This window comes from Salvelinus alpinus, chromosome 7 (assembly GCF_045679555.1).
Source record: "Salvelinus alpinus chromosome 7, SLU_Salpinus.1, whole genome shotgun sequence".
Taxonomy (NCBI): domain Eukaryota; kingdom Metazoa; phylum Chordata; class Actinopteri; order Salmoniformes; family Salmonidae; genus Salvelinus; species Salvelinus alpinus.
The window spans coordinates 36,406,518-36,424,150 of NC_092092.1; the positions used below are offsets into that span (position 1 = coordinate 36,406,518).

Genomic DNA, 17,633 nt, shown 5'->3' on the forward strand with positions numbered 1-17,633 from the left:
AAGACCCCTGTTTGGTGGTACCCCTGTGAACACATGCCAGCCCCTACCCGCCTGCCTATCATCCTCCATGCCCACCGGGCATCATCCACATGGTGGTAGTTGTCATCGGCAGGTAAGCGTTAGCCTATTATCAGTCTCCCGTAGACATAGGGAATATGGTGCTATTTGGGACGCATATACTATGTAGTGCACTACTTTTGACCAGAGCCGATGGGGAAGAGGGTGGCATTTGGGACGTGACCGTAGACTTTACTCCTCTCCTCTGTCTTCACTGTATGTCTCCCCACAGCTTCAGGCTGCGCTCAACTTGTCCTCAGAGTAGCAAATCCTGTTCAACCACATCCATCACTGAACTTTCATGCGTGTTAGTACACTGAATCTCTTTCTGTGTTTTTTTAAATTTTTATACTGTAACTTTGACATTGCATGCGAGGGTGACGGAAGGATTTAGCCTAAAGGTTAAGGTAAATACACTCGGGAACTAGGCTCCTGTTGGCTGAGTAGCATTGGGTGAGTAGCATTGGGATAATTAAGGGTGTGGTATCTGGTATGCATGTGTATGTGGAGATGTGGTTGTGCTCTGACAAGCCCTGAGTCTGTTCCTGCCCATCCCAAGTCTGCTCACATCCTAGTCTTTTGAACAGCAGGGCACTTTAATGGGCAAATTATGTTGTTGACTTGTCCTATACTTCTATTTGTTGCCAAAGCATAAATTATTGAAAAAACACTTTAAAAAAAAAAAACTCAAACTTGTATCTCAAACAGACCATTTAAAAAATGCTTGCTTTTTCCAGCGGTCTACTCACATTAATATTTGTAATGAACCTTTTATAATGGCTCTTTAGGGGGTGGCTGCCGTTTTTACGGGCTCCTAACTAATTGTGTTATTTTGTGTGTGTTCCTGTTTGTTGCTTCTTTTGTAGATAATATTTCTGCTGCCGTCTCTTATGACCGAAATAACAGCTGGTGCGCGATCTCTAATATGAAGGAAGTCTCAAGGTTTTGCTCGCCTGAGGTAGAGTACGTCATGATAAGCTGTAGACTAAACTATTTTAAGTTTCATCTATATTTTTCATAGTGGTCTATTTACTACCACAAACCGATGCTGGCACTAAGACCGCACTCAGAGCTGTATAAAGCCAACAAGAAAATGCTCATCCAGAAGTGGCACTCCTAGTGGCCGGGGACTTTAATGCAGGAAAACGTAAATCCTTTTCACCTAATTTCTACCAGCATGTCACATGTGCAACCAGAGCAGGGAAAAAACCTAGACCACCTTTACGCCACACACAGCGACACATATAAAGCTTTCCCTCGCCCTCCATTTGGCAAATCTGACCATAATTCTATCCTCCTGATTCCTACTTTGAAGCAAAAACTAAAGCAGGAAGTACCAGTGACTCACTCAATATGAAAGTGGTCAGATGATGGAGATGCTAAGCTACAGGACTGTTTTTCTACCACAGACTGGAATATGTTTCGGGATTCATACGATTTACATTGAGGAGTACCACATCATTCACCAGCATCACCAATAAGTGCATCGACGATGTCGTCCCCACGGTGATGGTACATAAACTCAGCAAAAAAAAAAAAATCCTCTCTGTCAACTGCGTTTTATTTCCAGCAAACTTAACATGTGTAAATATTTGTATGAACATAACAAGATTAAACAACTAAGACATAAACTGAACAAGTTCCACAGACATGTGACTGAAAGAAATGGAATAATTTGTCCCTGAATAAAGGGGGGTCAATCAAAAGTAACAGTCAGTATCTGGTGTGGCCACCAGCTGCATTAAGTACTGCAGTGCATCTCCTCCTCATGGACTGCACCAGATTTGCCAGTTCTTGCTGTGAGATGTTACCCCACTTTTCCACCAAGGCACCTGCAAGTTCCCAGACATTTTTTGGGGGAATGTCCCTAGCCCTCACCCTCTGATCCAACAGGTCCCAGACGTGCTCAACGGGAGTGAGATCCAGGCTCTTCGCTGGCCATGGCAGAACACTGACATTCCTGTCTTGCAGGAAATCATGCACAGAACGAGCAGTATGGCTGGTGGCATTGCCATGCTGGAGGGTCATGTCAGGGTGAGCCTGCAGGAGGGGTACCACATGAGGGAGGAGGATGTCTTCCCTGTAACGCACAGCGTGGAGATTGCCTGCAATGACAACAAGCTCAGTCCGATGATGCTGTGTCACACCGCCCCAGACCATGACGGACCCTCCACCTCCAAATCGATCCCGCTCCAGAGTACAGACCTCGGTGTAATGCTCATTCCTTCGACTATGAACGCAAATCCGACCATCACCCCTGGTGAGACAAATCTGTGACTCATCAGTGAAGAGCACTTTTTGCCAGTCCTGTCTGGTCCAGCGACGGTGGGTTTGTGCCCATAGGCGACGTTGTTGCCGGCGATGTCTGGTGAGGACCTGCCTTACAACAGGCTTACAAGCCCTCAGTCCAGCCTCTCTCAGCCTATTGCACACAGTCTGAGCACTGATGGAGGGATTGTGCGTTCCTGGTGTAACTCGGGCAGTTGTTGCCATCCTGTACCTGTCCCGCAGGTGTGATGTTCGGATGTACCGATCCTGTGCAGGTGTTACACGTGGTCTGCCAATGCGAAGACGATCAGATGTCCCTGCTGTCTTAGGCGTCTCATAGTACGGACATTGCAATTTATTGCCCTTGCCAAATCCGCAGTCCTCATGCCTCCTTGTCTAAGACACGTTCACGCAGATGAGCAGGGACCCTGGGCATCTTACTTTTGGTGAGTCAGTAGAAAGGCCTCTTTAGTGTCCAAACTGTGACCTTAATTGCCTACCGTTTGTAAGCTATTAACCTCACTAGGGTATGTGGGACGGTACCTCGTCAACAGCCAGTGAACCTGCAGGGCGCCAAATTCAAAACAACAGAAATCCCATAATTAAATTTCCTCAAACATAGAAGTATTTTACAGCATTTTAAATATACACTTGTTGTAAATCCAGCCACAGTATCAGATTTTCAAAAAGGCTTTACGACGAAAGCACACCAAACGATTGTTAGGTCAGAGCCAAGTCACAGAAAAACACATCCATTTTTCCAGCCAGAGAGAGGAGTCACAAAAAGCAGAAATAGAGAAAATTAATCGCTAACCTTTGATCTTTATCAGATGACACTCATAGGACTTCATGTTACACAATACATGTATGTTTTGTAAAGTAAAGTTCATATTTATATCCAAACTGTTTACATTGGCGCGTTATGTTCAGTAGTTCCAAAACATCCGGTGATTTTGCAGAGAGCCACATCAATTTAGAGAAATACTCATAATAACATTGCTAAAAGATACTAAAAGTTATGCATGGAATTTTAGATCCACTTCTCCTTAATGCAACCGCTGTGTCAGATTTCAAAAAAACTTTACGGAAAAAGCACACCATGCAATAATCTGAGTACGGCGCTCAGAGACCAAAACAGGCCAAACAGATATCCGCCATGTTGTGTAGTCAACAGAAGTCAGAAATAGCATTATAAATATTCACTTACCTTTGATCTTCATCAGAATGCACTCCCAGGAATCCCAGTTCCACAATAAATGTTTGTTTTGTTCGATAATGTTCATAATTTATGTCCAAATACCTCCTTTTTGTTCGCGCTTTTAGCCTAGTAATCCAAATTCATGAGGCGCGATCACTAGGTGCAGACAAAGTCAAAAGGTTCCGTTACAGGCCGTAGAAACATGTCAAACGATGTATAGAATCAATCTTTAGGATGTTTCTAACATAAATCTTCAATGTTCCAACCGGAGAATGCCTTTGTCTGTAGAATTGCAATGGAACACAAGCTAACTATCACGTGAACACGCGGGGTCAGCTCATGCCTCTCTGGCAGACCTCTGACTCAATCCCCTCTCATTCGCCCCCACCTCACAGTAGAAGCCTCAAACAAGGTTCTAAAGACTGTTGACATCTAGTGTAAGCCGTAGGAAGTGCAATATGACCCCATAGACACTGTATTCAATAGGCAATGAGTTGAAAAACTACAAACCTCAGATTTCCCACTTCCTGGTTGGATTTTTTCTCAGGTTTTTGCCTGCCATATGAGTTCTGCTATACTCACAGACATCATTCAGTTTTAGAAACTTCAGAGTGTTTTCTATCCAAATCTACTAATTATATGCATATTCTAGCTTTTATGGCTGAGTAGCAGGCAGTTTACTCTGGGCATGCTTTTCATCCTGACGTGAAAATACTGCCCCCTACCACAAAGAAGTTAACATGTTTAGCATCTCCATGCTCCACTCATACAAGCAGCATACAAGCCTCTGAAGTGTGCCTTTTGGAACATCTACATTTTAAAAAGTTGAGTAAAGAAATTGAATGTACATAAGCACAATAAATGCAGTATTTATTTTAGTCAGGTTTAAAGAAACATGATATGATTTTTTTTTTATTTCAGAGTAAGCCAACTCATATTTTGTTCTCTGGCTATGCGCCATGCCTTAGGCTGTAAGTTTTGTTCATTTAGCAGACAAGATATGCTTATAAATACATGCCTTTTATAGTAAGAAGAATATAATTGAAATGAGCTGAAATAAAATATTTAGGATATTTTTCCCATTCCAGAGCGAGAGTGCGCGCATGTGAACTGGCAATGTTGAGCGTAAAAGTGATCATTTGAAACAGGTTTTATATGCTAGATTTTGAGTTATTTGACAACTTTTATTTGTGAATGATACAAACCTTAGAATGCCTTAGAAATCAAAAGATATATGGGCTGCATGATGCGACTATTGGCTATTGCTGTGGCGATTTTTAGCATAATAATCTTGGTGGGGCAAGAAAATAAAAAATGTATGCTTACCAGCAAAGCCACTACACTACACTAAACAATACATTAATTGCTCTATAACGGTGACAAACTGTGCCCAGAAACTGTCAGGGCCTACATAAAACTGTCCCAACACCTTACCATTGCTACAGTTCATTCAGCCTCATTTACTGCCTTTATAAAAAAACAAAAAAACATGGCTGACTAGCTTTAACAAATGTAGTTTCTACTGACAATTTGAGATGTACAAACTATGGCATAAGGGAACGACGAGCGGATAAGAGGCAATCGTTGAAATGTACAGCGACAGAATTCAGAACATGGGCCGTTCTCAGTGTTCTCCCTGAACACCAAGTCAGAACTGTAGGATAAATAACTAGGCCATATAAGCAGACAATGAAAGCTCTTACAATATTTGGTTACATTTCTCTAAAACAGGCTATAGGCTACATGTGCACCACCAAGTCAGAACACTAGATGAAAGAGGGGTAAAGGGACCAAATTATTAGCATGAGGCACATGGGCTACTAACAGGTTACTACCAAACGTATTACTTTTTTAGCGGCAATATACATATCTCCCTGGCATATTACATAATTTATGCAGCAGCATACAATACATTTTTGGACTCACCTTGTTGTGCTCACTTCCTTCCAAACCACTCATTGTTGAATTTGCGATTTCCAACTTGTGTAATGTTTTATAGCCGATGAGCGCGATACGTTTTTTTAATCTGTAATTTCTCTGTTTATCTTCGTATGACAATGTTTGAAAAGGTAGGCTTCGACGATTTATTTTGTTGTGCCACAGATTATATTTTGCCCAAACTGTGTATGCCATGGGCTCTCCAAACCTGTTCCTTTAGCTACCCGGTGCTTCACTTGGGAAACCAAGTGAAATCTGTTCGGGAACGTCGATAGTAACATGTTTTCACAACGCTACGTATTTCACCAAACTGTTGACAGCCCCTCTCTGCGAGCTGGAGAAGGGAATGAAGGCGAGAGGGGCGGATATGGAAACACGGTGAGAGTTGCTCTAGCTAAAAGTAATGTCCGTCTATTAATTATGGGGGAAAAAGCCCTATTACTAGGCTATTCAAAATCTAAAACAAATTCCCCAATTGTATGTTAAATCTGATTTTTGTTTCATTTGGGCTAGACAAATTATGTACCAAAGATCTTAAATCAGTATTTAAAAAATAAATAAATAAAGTTCTTCCAAGTGTAATATACTGTTGGCTATGTTACAACGGCACAATCATTATTTTAATAGTTAGTTTTTTCTGGCTCATGTATAGGCCTATGTTTATGCGCGAGCGCTAATATGCATATGTGTGTTGTGAATGAATCATCCACTTAGAAATCGCTGTCCATTTCGTTGTTAGCCCACAACAACCATGTTTTCCACTCTTTCAACCTATTGTTGAACTTCTTTCTTCAAATTGATCAATCACAGCGTGGTGAGTTTTCCATTGTATTTGCATTAATGCATTGGTGTCAGAGTGGCTAGAGGGACAATAGAGCCCTGCGTACCAGAGTGTGTTAAAGGAGATTACCATGACTCGACAGTCATGTAGAATCTTACTGCGTTCATGACTGCCAGGTTGGCGGTAATATGGTCTCCTAAACAGCCCCAGTAGTGCGTACGGCCCAGTACATCACTTGGGCTAAGCTTCCTGCCATCCAGGACTTCTATACCAGGCGGTGTCAGAATGGCCCTAAAAAATTGTCAGAAGAGTTCAGCCACCCAAGTCATAGACTGTTCTCTCTGCTACCGGACAGCAAGCTGCAAGTCTACGTCCAAAAGGCTCCTTAACAGCTTCTACCCCCAAGCCATAAGACTGCTGAACAATTAATCAAATGGCTACCCGGACTATTTGCATTGACCCCCTTTTTTACGATGCTGCTACGCGCTGTTTATTATCTATGCATAGTCATTTTACTTCTACCTACATGTACATTTGACCTCAATCACCTCGACTAGCCCGTACCCCCGCGCATTGACTTGGTACTGGAACCCCGTGTATATAGCCTCGCTATTATTTTGTAACTTTTTTTACTTAGCATTTTCTTACTCTGCATTGTTGGTTAAGGGCTTGTTAGTAAGGATTTCACTGTAAGGTCTACACCAGTTGTATTCGGTGCATGTGACATAACATTTTGATTTATACGCCAACACCATTCTGTTGGGTACACCCACACCTTGCCAACACAGTAAAGCATATTTTTGACATACAATTTGGAAGGAAAACTATTTCACTCGTAATTGTAATTAATTATAGGTCATATTTCATAGAAATCTGGAAACATTGGACAGTTACTTTCACATCTACCTCTGTAAATGTCAATTTGTGTTTAGAAATAACATGTTTGGGGGTGTTTAATCTTCGCACGACATGTTCTCACAGCTTCGTTTCTCTCTTCCCCTTTCTCATTCTTTTTCCTCTTGTTCTCGCTTTTCCTCTCTCCCGTCTCACTCCCATTCCTCTCTCTGTCCTTCTGTTGTCCTCCATCTCTCTACAGCTCAAGCCAGCCCAGCACACCCATGGTCCAGCAGGCAGCTGATGGAAGATCCGGTTCCCAACGTGCCCACCATGGTCTCCAGGCTGCCCAAGTTTGGCTCACGCCCCGCGGCTGTGGCTTGCACCGCCCCACTGACCAATGGGTCCCACCACCAACCCGTCCCCAGCACCACTGGCAAAGGGTTACCCACTGCCACCACCAGGCAGAACGGGACAATACGGATGCCCCCCTCCTTCTCACTGAAGTGGAAGAAAGGGAAAGGAGGAGAAGCTGTGGAGAAGGGGGTGGAGGAGGGGGAGGAGGGCGGAACTGGAGCTGGGCATCACCTCCGACAACTGCAGCCCTCACCAGCGGCGGTACGGGAGATTAAGAAGCCGTCCACCATGCCTGCCACGGCTAAGGTACGGGGGTGTGCTTCTGTGGTATCCTCCACCTGCCCTAGAACTATACCCTCCAAAACTGGGCCACACAAGGCCATCCCCAAACAGGCTTTGTCTGGACAGAGTATCTGCAACGGCAAAGCGGGCCTCAACGGCCAGGCGGGTGGTGATGAACGGTTTGGGTCTGGGAATGGCTCCCTCAGGCGGGGCCAGAGCTGTGGTTCCCCCCACAGCAACCTGACCAGCAGCCTGTCCCACTCCCAGTCCAGCGACAGCCTGGACACCGCCTCGGAGGAGAACATGGTGCGTTCCCGGAGCCTCACCCACGTCAAGAGGATCCCCTCCCCCACCCAGCCGCCCATCATCCGCTCCTACTCCTTCAACAGGGCCTCGGAGCTGGCCAAGGAGCTGCCCAGGCCTCTAGCCAAGTCCCGACTGGTCAAGACATCTCCCCTGGCCAGACCGACACCTGTGCTGAGTAGTGCGGGGAGAGGGAACGGCCTACACCTCAGTAAGGGTGGACATGGACTAGCACCAGGCAGGGCTGTGGTGGGAACAGCTAGCTGCATCTTGCCCCCCAACACACTGAGGAATTCCTTACTACCCAGTTCAGCCTCCTGCAACACCAGGCCCTCGGCCCTCAGCTACAGGCTCACACGGCCCTCCCTCATCAAGCAGCCTCGCCCCATCTTGGCCACCTCCACCAAGAAGATCCAGGGCAACACAGAGGAAAGCGAGGGGAGGAAGAACTCGGTGGAGACGCCCCCTGTCACCCCAGACCCATCCAGCAACACTGACAGCCCAGGGAGCACCCCGGAGTGCCTAACGGAAGGCCTGCAAGAGGAGCCTGCGGCCCCCAGCGAGGTGCGTCCCCTGGGGGAAGGCCTGGAGGACATGTCCCTCTCCTCCACCTCCTCCCTGGAGCGCAACGATACCAGCGAGGAGTACATGGACGACTTTGACAACCTGGGGAACGGAGGAGACGGCATTCTGCTGCTCCCTGCCCGTGATGGAGGGCTCGACCAATCACACTCTGTCTTGGCAGATGATGACAACGCCGACGTCATCCACCGTCACGGTGGCACCTCCATGGCGGGCCTAAACAGCTTCATGTCTGACAGTGTAGACTGGGCCGGAATGGGACTCACTGGTAAGATTTCACATTAATCCAAATAATTGACTTTAAAGTCTAATCTGTGTCGGTTTCCCAGACACAGATTAGGCCTAGTCCTGGACTAGAAAACACTGTCAATGGAGAACATCGACGATGCGCTTTAATCCAGGACTAGGCTTTATCTGTGTCTGGGAAGTCGTCCCTAAATGACATACAATACTAACCAAAACAAATGAACCAGATCTCCCTCAGTGACGAGGTAGCAGGTGAGTAAAACCTCTTCTTTCTCCTCTCTGTTATAGGGGGTAGAGGGGGCTTAGGGGCGTTGTCTCGGCGTGCTAGTCAGGCCCTGTCCGGGGGTGCAGACTACCCCCTCGGCTCTTCCCTCGACCTGTCTCCCTCAGACTCCGGCTCGGGGGGGACCTACATGTGGGACGAGGAGGGTCTGGAGCCCTTGGGGACCACCACACAGCCCTGTGGGAGCTACAACTCAGACCTCAACAGCATGGTAAGTCTGGCTAGAATACAATGGATTCAACATTTCTAGTGAGTTGACCACAGAGAATGTCATTCTATGGAATTGACAGCTCTCAACGGAATGGATTAAGATTTAATTCGTCGTTGGAATGGTAGGCAAATTTCGGTTGGACCTTGTGCGAAATTGACCAATAGGGATTTTCGTCTCCACTGCACGTGTGTTGGAAAACAAGTAAAAAAACAAGTTTCTTTTTTACTGATGGCCTTATCCCCGCTGACCGTCATAATGTGTTTAACCTTTGCCAAATGAACTTTTACTTTAATTTACACACCTTTTTTAATAGTCAGCGTTTCACTTTCCCCGTTGCTGGCAAGTACTTCCATTCTGTGGAATTTCCTGGGTGATTTGTATTCTAGAGGGGCGAGGGTTGTCCTGCTGGCTTTGACCTAAATGAGCTCACTGCCGGGCACTGTTTCTGTGTGGGTTCTCTGCCCATGGTATCACTGTCCCCAATCTGACGTCAATACTCAGGACATTGAGCTACAAGACAGGTCTTCAACGGTGCTGCTATTTCTCTGCCCAGTGTACTGTATGCTGTCAGGGCTTTTGCCTTGCGCTGTACCACTCTGCTCCTGTACAGCACAGCTGCGTAGTTGTCTAGTTTCCTCTAATCTGATTGAATGCTTTTAAAATACCCACCCTTCCTTCCTCGCTAATCATTGATCTGAAAGTGATCGCATGGTCTCCAGCCTATTGCTTTCACCAATCTCAGCGTGTCAGATCAGTCATTACTGAAGGAAGGAGTCAGGGCCTTGTTCTGCCTCCCGACTGTAAGAACCCAATTTCCTGGATTCCAGCCAAAGAATCAGTTCAATGATCTCTCCTTGAGGGAACTCATTGGCTGTTGCCCCATGTGATTTCCCTGCTGTTTCACAGCAGCCTATCACTTGGCCAGAGAGGAGGACGCAGCCTCAGGACCAGAGGCAAGCGGAAGGATGACAGTGTGGTTATTCCTGTATGACGTGGCCTACAGGAGCAGCGTATTACCCTTCTCCTCTCATCAATAACAGAGGCACTCCTTTTTATATGGAGAAAATATGGGGACAAAAAGTACATTTTGAATGAGCTCATTTTGTATTCCTGGAGGCTCATAATAAGTCAGTGACTCAGACAGTGGGTGTTCCATCTCTGAAGCCACCCAAGTACAGGACACAAAGCACTTCTCTGAAAAGTGCTGAATCATCTCTCCCTGGTTAGGGCATTGTTGGAAGACAAGCTCCAGTACACATTGCAACTCTCGTTTCCAGGCATTTGTTTTAGCTTGGTCACGCAAAAGCCCTTGATTTGCTCCTTCGCTTTTGTTTCTCCGTTGGAAATGAACTCCTTACGGGCCAGCACCTCTAAAAGCTGTTTTTGGGTTCTTAGTTCACTGCTCTCGCCTATTTCCTTTTTCTCAATACTGTGTTTTTTTTCAGCACAGCTAATCCACCTCTTACTGTGATCCGGGTTAGGCTGTATTTAGTCTGATAATGTGGGGATTTTCCAGGGAGCGCACCTTTGGACTCCGCAGACATATTATTATGACGTTGTCCACAGTTGTAATCATTTGAGTCAACGAGTTGTGTGACCCATATAATCTAAAAACATTAGCCTATAATCATCTCATGGATTGGGATCTCATAATCTTTTCATGTCTGACCGCAGCTAATAATCAGAGCCATAAACACACTGGGTGCAAATCGTTTGGTAGCCTACGTTTTAAAGTGGTATTTGAGCGACCTCTACAGGAGACTGTAAGTACTGCAACGGTTGCACAGTAGGCTTTTACATTTATGCTGTCTCTGTGCAGTGCAGAAGAATCAAGCTAGAGGGCAGCATTGATCAGCAAGTGTATCCACACACAGTAGGCTATTACTGTTAGTAAATATGTCGGAAGGATGAGCGACGTTATTAGTTTTTATTGATTGGAAATGCTGTACTGAACTCGACACCGGAGGCAGTGGTTGAAAGCTCCGAAACTTAATTCAGAGAATTAAACTGAAATAAATCCAATATAGGAGATTCCTTCAATATTCAGGAACATCAAGTGGAGTTAATTTCCCCGCCGTCTGAACTTGAACGGTCAGGGATAGTTTTCCACAAAAGGTGTCTCCACCCTAAAAGGCGCTGCATAGTCAATCCGACGTCTGCGGCGGCCGTGGAGTACTTACTGCGATACGGCCTCTGCATGCCTCCAGCCACATTTACGGAAACGGACTTCGAAGATCGCAGTGAGCTCATTATTAGAGAAATGGAGGGCATGAACGAGAGAGCGATGGAGATGGGGAGAGAGGCAGCGAACAAGACTGTGTGTTAGAGAGACGAGGGGGAGACTGGGAAAGGGAGTGAGCACAAGTGAGCGAGGGAGGGTGAATAGAGTGAGTGGTGAGAGAAAGGAGAGAGTGTGTGTGTGTGTGAGACTGTAGAGATGTGGGATGCTAGCTAACAGACAGACAGGCAGATAGGCAGCCCGTCCCCCTGGTGAGTGTTGGAGCCGCAGGACTCCTGCTGTCGGGGAGAGGTGCTAATGCACTAACACAGAACCACGCCAACGCTGCCCAGCTCTAAAACTGTCGTGTCTGCAGCTCCCCGTCACGCTGAGGGAATTGCCTTTCCTGAAGGAAATTAAATGTATTATGAATATCTGCGGGGGTATGATTAAAGTCAAATAACTTTCATTTGGTCTGCGATTGTGACATGATCAGGCCCAGCTCCCTCAGCGGTGTCTTCAGATTAGCTTTGAAAAATGAAGGCCCACTGTGCTACTCTCTTTTTAAAGAGGACAGAGAGCAAGCAGTGCTGCTTCGCTCGGGACTGAGAGAGGAGTGCTGCTTCGCTCGGGACTGAGAGAGAGGAGTGCTGCTTCTCTCGGGACTGAGAGAGAGGAGTGCTGCTTCTCTCGGGACTGAGAGAGAGGAGTGCTGCTTCGCTCGGGACTGAGAGAGAGGAGTGCTGCTTCGCTCGGGACTGAGAGAGAGGAGTGCTGCTTCGCTCGGGACTGAGAGAGAGGAGTGCTGCTTCGCTCGGGACTGAGAGAGAGGAGTGCTGCTTCGCTCGGGACTGAGAGAGAGGAGTGCTGCTTCGCTCGGGACTGAGAGAGAGGAGTGCTGCTTCGCTCGGGACTGAGAGAGTAGTGCTGCTTCGCTCGGGACAGAGCGAGGAGTGTGTGGGACTGCGTGTTAGAGCGCCAGCCCGGAGGCGTGACTAATTCAGCCGGAGCTATTTGATTGCCTCTCTCGCTCCAGCAGACAGTGCAGGAAGCCTGCTGTCATAATACAGTGACTGCCCTTTTTAAATAACTTTGAACCATGCTGCCTTATGTGAGAGCAAGGCTGAGGCATTTGATTAGGTTTTTGATTATTACATCGGTGTGGGGCAACGGCTATCCACCCAACATCATTCACACGACCATCTGCTGGCCAATGGTGATTTTGACGCACGCACGCCAGAGACACGCACACACACACACGGTCTTGTATAACTAACCTTGTGGGGGGACACACAATTCAGTCCCCTTCAAAAATCCTATTTTCCCTAACCTTAAACCTAGCTCCTAAACCTAATTCTAACCCTAACACAACCTCTAACCTTATCCCTAAACCCCCCCCTAGATATAGTATTTTACTTTGTGGGGATGAAACTGTAACAAAAATGTCCCCAGTTGGTCAAATGTTTGTTTGTAAGTCCCCACAAGAGTAGGGAACAGGTATATAGTGTCTCACACACACACACACACACACACACACACACACACACACACACACACACACACACGGAGGCCGGAGGACTGGATGCTCATTCACTTCAGGAGCCAGTGGAGTGTTAAGACCGGGAAGTGACAGTGTGCTGGGCTCTTGGAACTACTGTCCCCATGCTGGCGTCAGTCCCCTCTCCTGCTGTCCCTCTTCGCGTGGGAGCGTCCGTTATGCTCAGGCATCACCTCAACCCTCATTTTGAGCAGCTACGTCAGCCCTGCTAAGCCTAGCCGTCCTGTCTGCCTGCACTCGTCTCCTCACAGAAGGACAGGCCACATCTTGCTTTCGGCTGAATGTTTCAGTGCACAAGGCTGTGATGCTCCATTTACGTGGGTGTGTTACAGTAGATTAATTGGGACATATAGCATACGGGTTCACAGCTCAAATCAGGCAGCAACATGTCGGTATGCGTTGAAAGCCAATTTTAGATGTTGACAATGACGTCGCATGATCACTGAACACTAGACACACTAAATGCTTATCGGAGATGGCAACTATTGATTTGGCTCTTTTGGTCTTGTTGCCAGTAGGTCTTGTTGCCATGTATGACGCTAGCGGAAGATGCAGAGCGTGTTCGTACAAGGGTGCTGTAAATCAACCAGTGTGCAGACAGGCCACCGGGTGGCAGTGTTGGTCCAAGCTGGATGTGACGGCTGGTGAAGGTCTATAGGCCTGAAGGCCCGGTTAGGCCTGTAGGGCCGTCACCATCCCCCTCATTCATGCTTCCCCTCACAGCTCAGACCCCCCCCCCCACCACCCACCCATCCTCTCTCGCTCTCTTTCTGTCTCTCTCACACACACCACCTCGCTCCGCCATAATCATCCCCACTGCTAGAGCAGAGGATGTGCAGACGGAGCACGTTATGGCCAGAAGAACGAGTGTACCTGGGGAGACCCTTTGTTGTTCTCCGCATTGCTTCACACTATCTGGAGTTCCTTGGATTTTTTTTCAATCTGAATAAATATAGCCACGAAGTTGGATAGTATTGCCAATGCTCGGAAATGCTGCTGAGGAAAACTAACTGAAAATATGATCACAAATGTGTTTCCTCTGCAGTATACTCCTGTATTTCAACAGCCACTGTAGCCAGAGTCGTATTCATCTGCCCTTGAGGTTTTGTAAAAGACTACAGACCACGTCTAGTAAAGGATACCAAGCACAGTAGCAGCAGACATTTGTTGTTTTTGATCCATCCAAGGTCTTCAACCTGTTCTCAAGCCCCCAAATATTTCCCTCTTCTTGCAGTGTGCTGATGCCCCAGATCCTCTCTTCCTCCTCCTCCAACTCTCTCGCTCTCTCTCTCTGTCGCTCGCTCGCTCGCTCTCTCTCTCGCTCTCTCGCTCTCTCGCTCTTCGCGCTCTCTCCGTCGCGCTCTCTCCGTCGCGCTGAGCGCTCTCTCCGTCGCGCTGAGCGCTCTCTCCGTCGCGCTCTCTCCGTCGCGCTCTCTCCGTCGCGCTCTCTCCGTCGCGCTCTCCGTCGCGCGCTCTCCGTCGCTCGCTCTCCGTCGCTCTCTCCGTCGCTCTCTCCGTCGCTCTCTCCGTCGCTCTCTCCGTCGCTCTCTCCGTCGCTCTCTCCGTCGCTCTCTCTGTCGCTCGCTCGCTCTCTCTCTCTCTCTGTCGCTCGCTCGCTCTCTCTCTCTCTGTCGCTCGCTCTCTCTCTGTCGCTCGCTCGCTCTCTCTCTCTGTCGCTCGCTCGCTCTCTCTCTCTGTCGCTCGCTCGCTCTCTCTCTCTGTCGCTCGCTCGCTCTCTCTCTCTGTCGCTCGCTCGCTCTCTCTCTCTGTCGCTCGCTCGCTCTCTCTCTCTGTCGCTCGCTCTCTCTCTCTGTCGCTCTCTCTCTCTCTCTGTCGCTCGCTCTCTCTCTCTGTCGCTCGCTCTCTCTCTCTGTCGCTCGCTCTCTCTCTCTGTCGCTCTCTCTCTCTGTCGCTCGCTCTCTCTCTCTCTCTCGCTCTCTCTCTCTCTCTCTCTCGCTCGCTCTCTCTCTGTCGCTCTCTCTCTGTCGCTCTCTCTCTCTCTGTCGCTCGCTCTCTCTCTCTGTCGCTCGCTCTCTCTCTCTGTCGCTCGCTCTCTCTCTCTGTCGCTCGCTCGCTCTCTCTGTCGCTCGCTCGCTCTCTCTGTCGCTCGCTCGCTCTCTCTGTCGCTCGCTCTCTCTCTCTGTCGCTCGCTCTCTCTCTCTGTCGCTCGCTCTCTCTGTCGCTCTCTCTCTCTGTCGCTCTCTCTCTCTGTCGCTCTCTCTCTCTGTCGCTCTCTCTCTCTGTCGCTCTCTCTCTCTGTCGCTCTCTCTCTCTGTCGCTCTCTCTCTCTGTCGCTCGCTCGCTCTCTCTCTCTGCTCGCTCGCTCTCTCTCTCTCTGTCGCTCTAGCTCTCTCTCTCTGTCGCTCTAGCTCTCTCTCTCTGTCGCTCTAGCTCTCTCTCTCTGTCGCTCTAGCTCTCGCTCTCTGTCGCTCTAGCTCTCTCGCTCTCCCCAGCTTGCTCGCTCTCTCGCTCTCCCCAGCTTGCTCGCTCTCTCGCTCTCCCCAGCTTGCTCGCTCTCTCGCTCTCCCCAGCTTGCTCGCTCTCTCGCTCTCCCCAGCTTGTTCGCTCTCTCGCTCTCCCCAGCTTGTTCGCTCTCTCGCTCTCCCCAGCTTGCTCGCTCTCTCGCTCTCCCCAGCTTGCTCGCTCTCTCGCTCTCCCCAGCTTGCTCGCTCTCTCGCTCTCCCCAGCTTGCTCGCTCTCTCGCTCTCCCCAGCTCTCTCTCTCTCCCCAGCTTGCTCGCTCTCTCGCTCTCCCCAGCTTGCTCGCTCTCCCCAGCTTGCTCGCTCTCTCGCTCTCCCCAGCTTGCTCGCTCTCCCCAGCTTGCTCGCTCTCCCCAGCTTGCTCGCTCTCCCCAGCTTGCTCGCTCTCCCCAGCTTGCTCGCTCTCCCCAGCTTGCTCGCTCTCCCCAGCTTGCTCGCTCTCCCCAGCTTGCTCGCTCTCCCCAGCTTGCTCGCTCTCTCGCTCTCCCCAGCTTGCTCGCTCTCTCGCTCTCCCCAGCTTGCTCGCTCTCTCGCTCTCCCCAGCTTGCTCGCTCTCCCCCCAACTCTGTCTTTCTTTCTCGCTCCATTCCTCCCAGATCATCACAGATATTCTCTCGTCAAAGCTTCTCCTGTGTATTTGCAACCCACCGCCTCCTCCATGCGGGCTTTAAAAGCATACGCTGGTAGTCAGTGCTCTGACACAGGCAGGATTTACTCACTGCGCGAGTGTAGCGCCAATTTCTAATCACGCGCGCGATGGTCCTGACCTTCTTCCTCCACTTTACTGATGCTGCTTGACAATTTCATTACCCTTCAACGCTCTCCCTCCCTCCTAAGCTCCCCCTCCCACACTCACTGCCACACCGCTAAGCGACAGATCTCGTCTCCTTTAGTGCGGTCGGCCTATAGTAGGGTCTGGGTTAGGCTTGAACGGACTAGGACGGCCCATACAAAATTCTACAAACTCTGTTTGTTGAACATTTTTTAAATGTTTTATTATATGGAATGTGTGGCGTAAACATTGAGGAAGGTTCTCTTAACTGGATTAGTCTCCTTCTCCTCTTATTATCCACCCTGAGCCAGGATGGACGGGTGAGTAAAAAGTTCTGACTGTTGGTGAGTGGCTGTCCGTGTCGCAGATCTCCGTATATTAGCGATTGTGCCACAAACATGGCCCGGGTCAGCATCTTGTGTAGCCTCCAGAGACGTCAGTGTAGTGAGAGAGAACCCCCAACGCCTCTGAAAAGGGCCCAGATGAGTCAATGATGTTGACAGGGCCAACGCCGCTCTGTCGGACTCTCTTTTATTTCCCTGCGTCCTCTTGCAGTTCAATTTGCCTCCACACTATAGCCCAACGGACTTAAACAGAACAACTCCGTCACCAAAAGAAAGGTTCGCTGAGCCTCGAGGTTACATTGCTCATTAAGTTGTCACTTTGGCTCACGACCAGGAGAGGTAATCTGAATGTTAATGTGACGACTCCACCAAACATCAATCCTCAAAGTGGACTCTCTTCTCTCGTCTTCTTCCTCTCTCTCTCTTGCGCTCTCTCTCGCATCACTAAAGAAGGCTTTGTGTAGTCTTGTACTCTCTCTGTATTTCCTGCCTATTTAGAAGCTGTCACGCCATTGTCTAGGTGACCGTCCAGAAATATTGATGAGCGAGAGGGAGAAGCGTGCTCTCTCCCTCAGTCCAGTAACCATATTTAAGGCTGTTTGTGTGCGTCTCCCAGAATAGGGTCACATTTTGAGGGTGGCTTCAATCCGACAGCTGTGTCCACAAATATTGATGCGAGAGAAGGAGAAGCGTGTGCTTTCCCTCGAACAGTCCAGTGCGTGTGCGTTGGTAACCTAATGTAGAAGGCATAGAGTTTATTTCTTTCAGGTCCTGATGATAGACTTGGGAGGTATACTGTATTATTTAGAAATGCCGACAGTATAATTTTCAACACCGTCCCCAAAAAAACATTATTTATTCGTTTTTATATACAGTACTAGTTGAAATGGATTTCCTTTAACTGTTGAAAGCGAGGAAGGA

At 48.4% G+C, this 17,633-nt stretch overlaps 1 protein-coding gene across 3 annotated transcripts in view; it reads left to right on the forward strand.

Moving 5' to 3' along the window:
• Positions 1-17,633, forward strand: part of LOC139580935 (serine-rich coiled-coil domain-containing protein 2-like) — a 96,318-nt gene that overhangs the window by 20,791 nt on the left and 57,894 nt on the right. For all 3 annotated transcript variants that reach the window (XM_071410099.1, XM_071410098.1, XM_071410097.1), the window contains exons 2-3: positions 7,339-8,868; positions 9,135-9,340. In XM_071410099.1, the coding sequence (XP_071266200.1) occupies positions 7,380-8,868; positions 9,135-9,340 (1,695 nt within the window). In that variant the 5' untranslated portion in view covers positions 7,339-7,379. The remainder of the gene's footprint in view (positions 1-7,338; positions 8,869-9,134; positions 9,341-17,633) is intronic.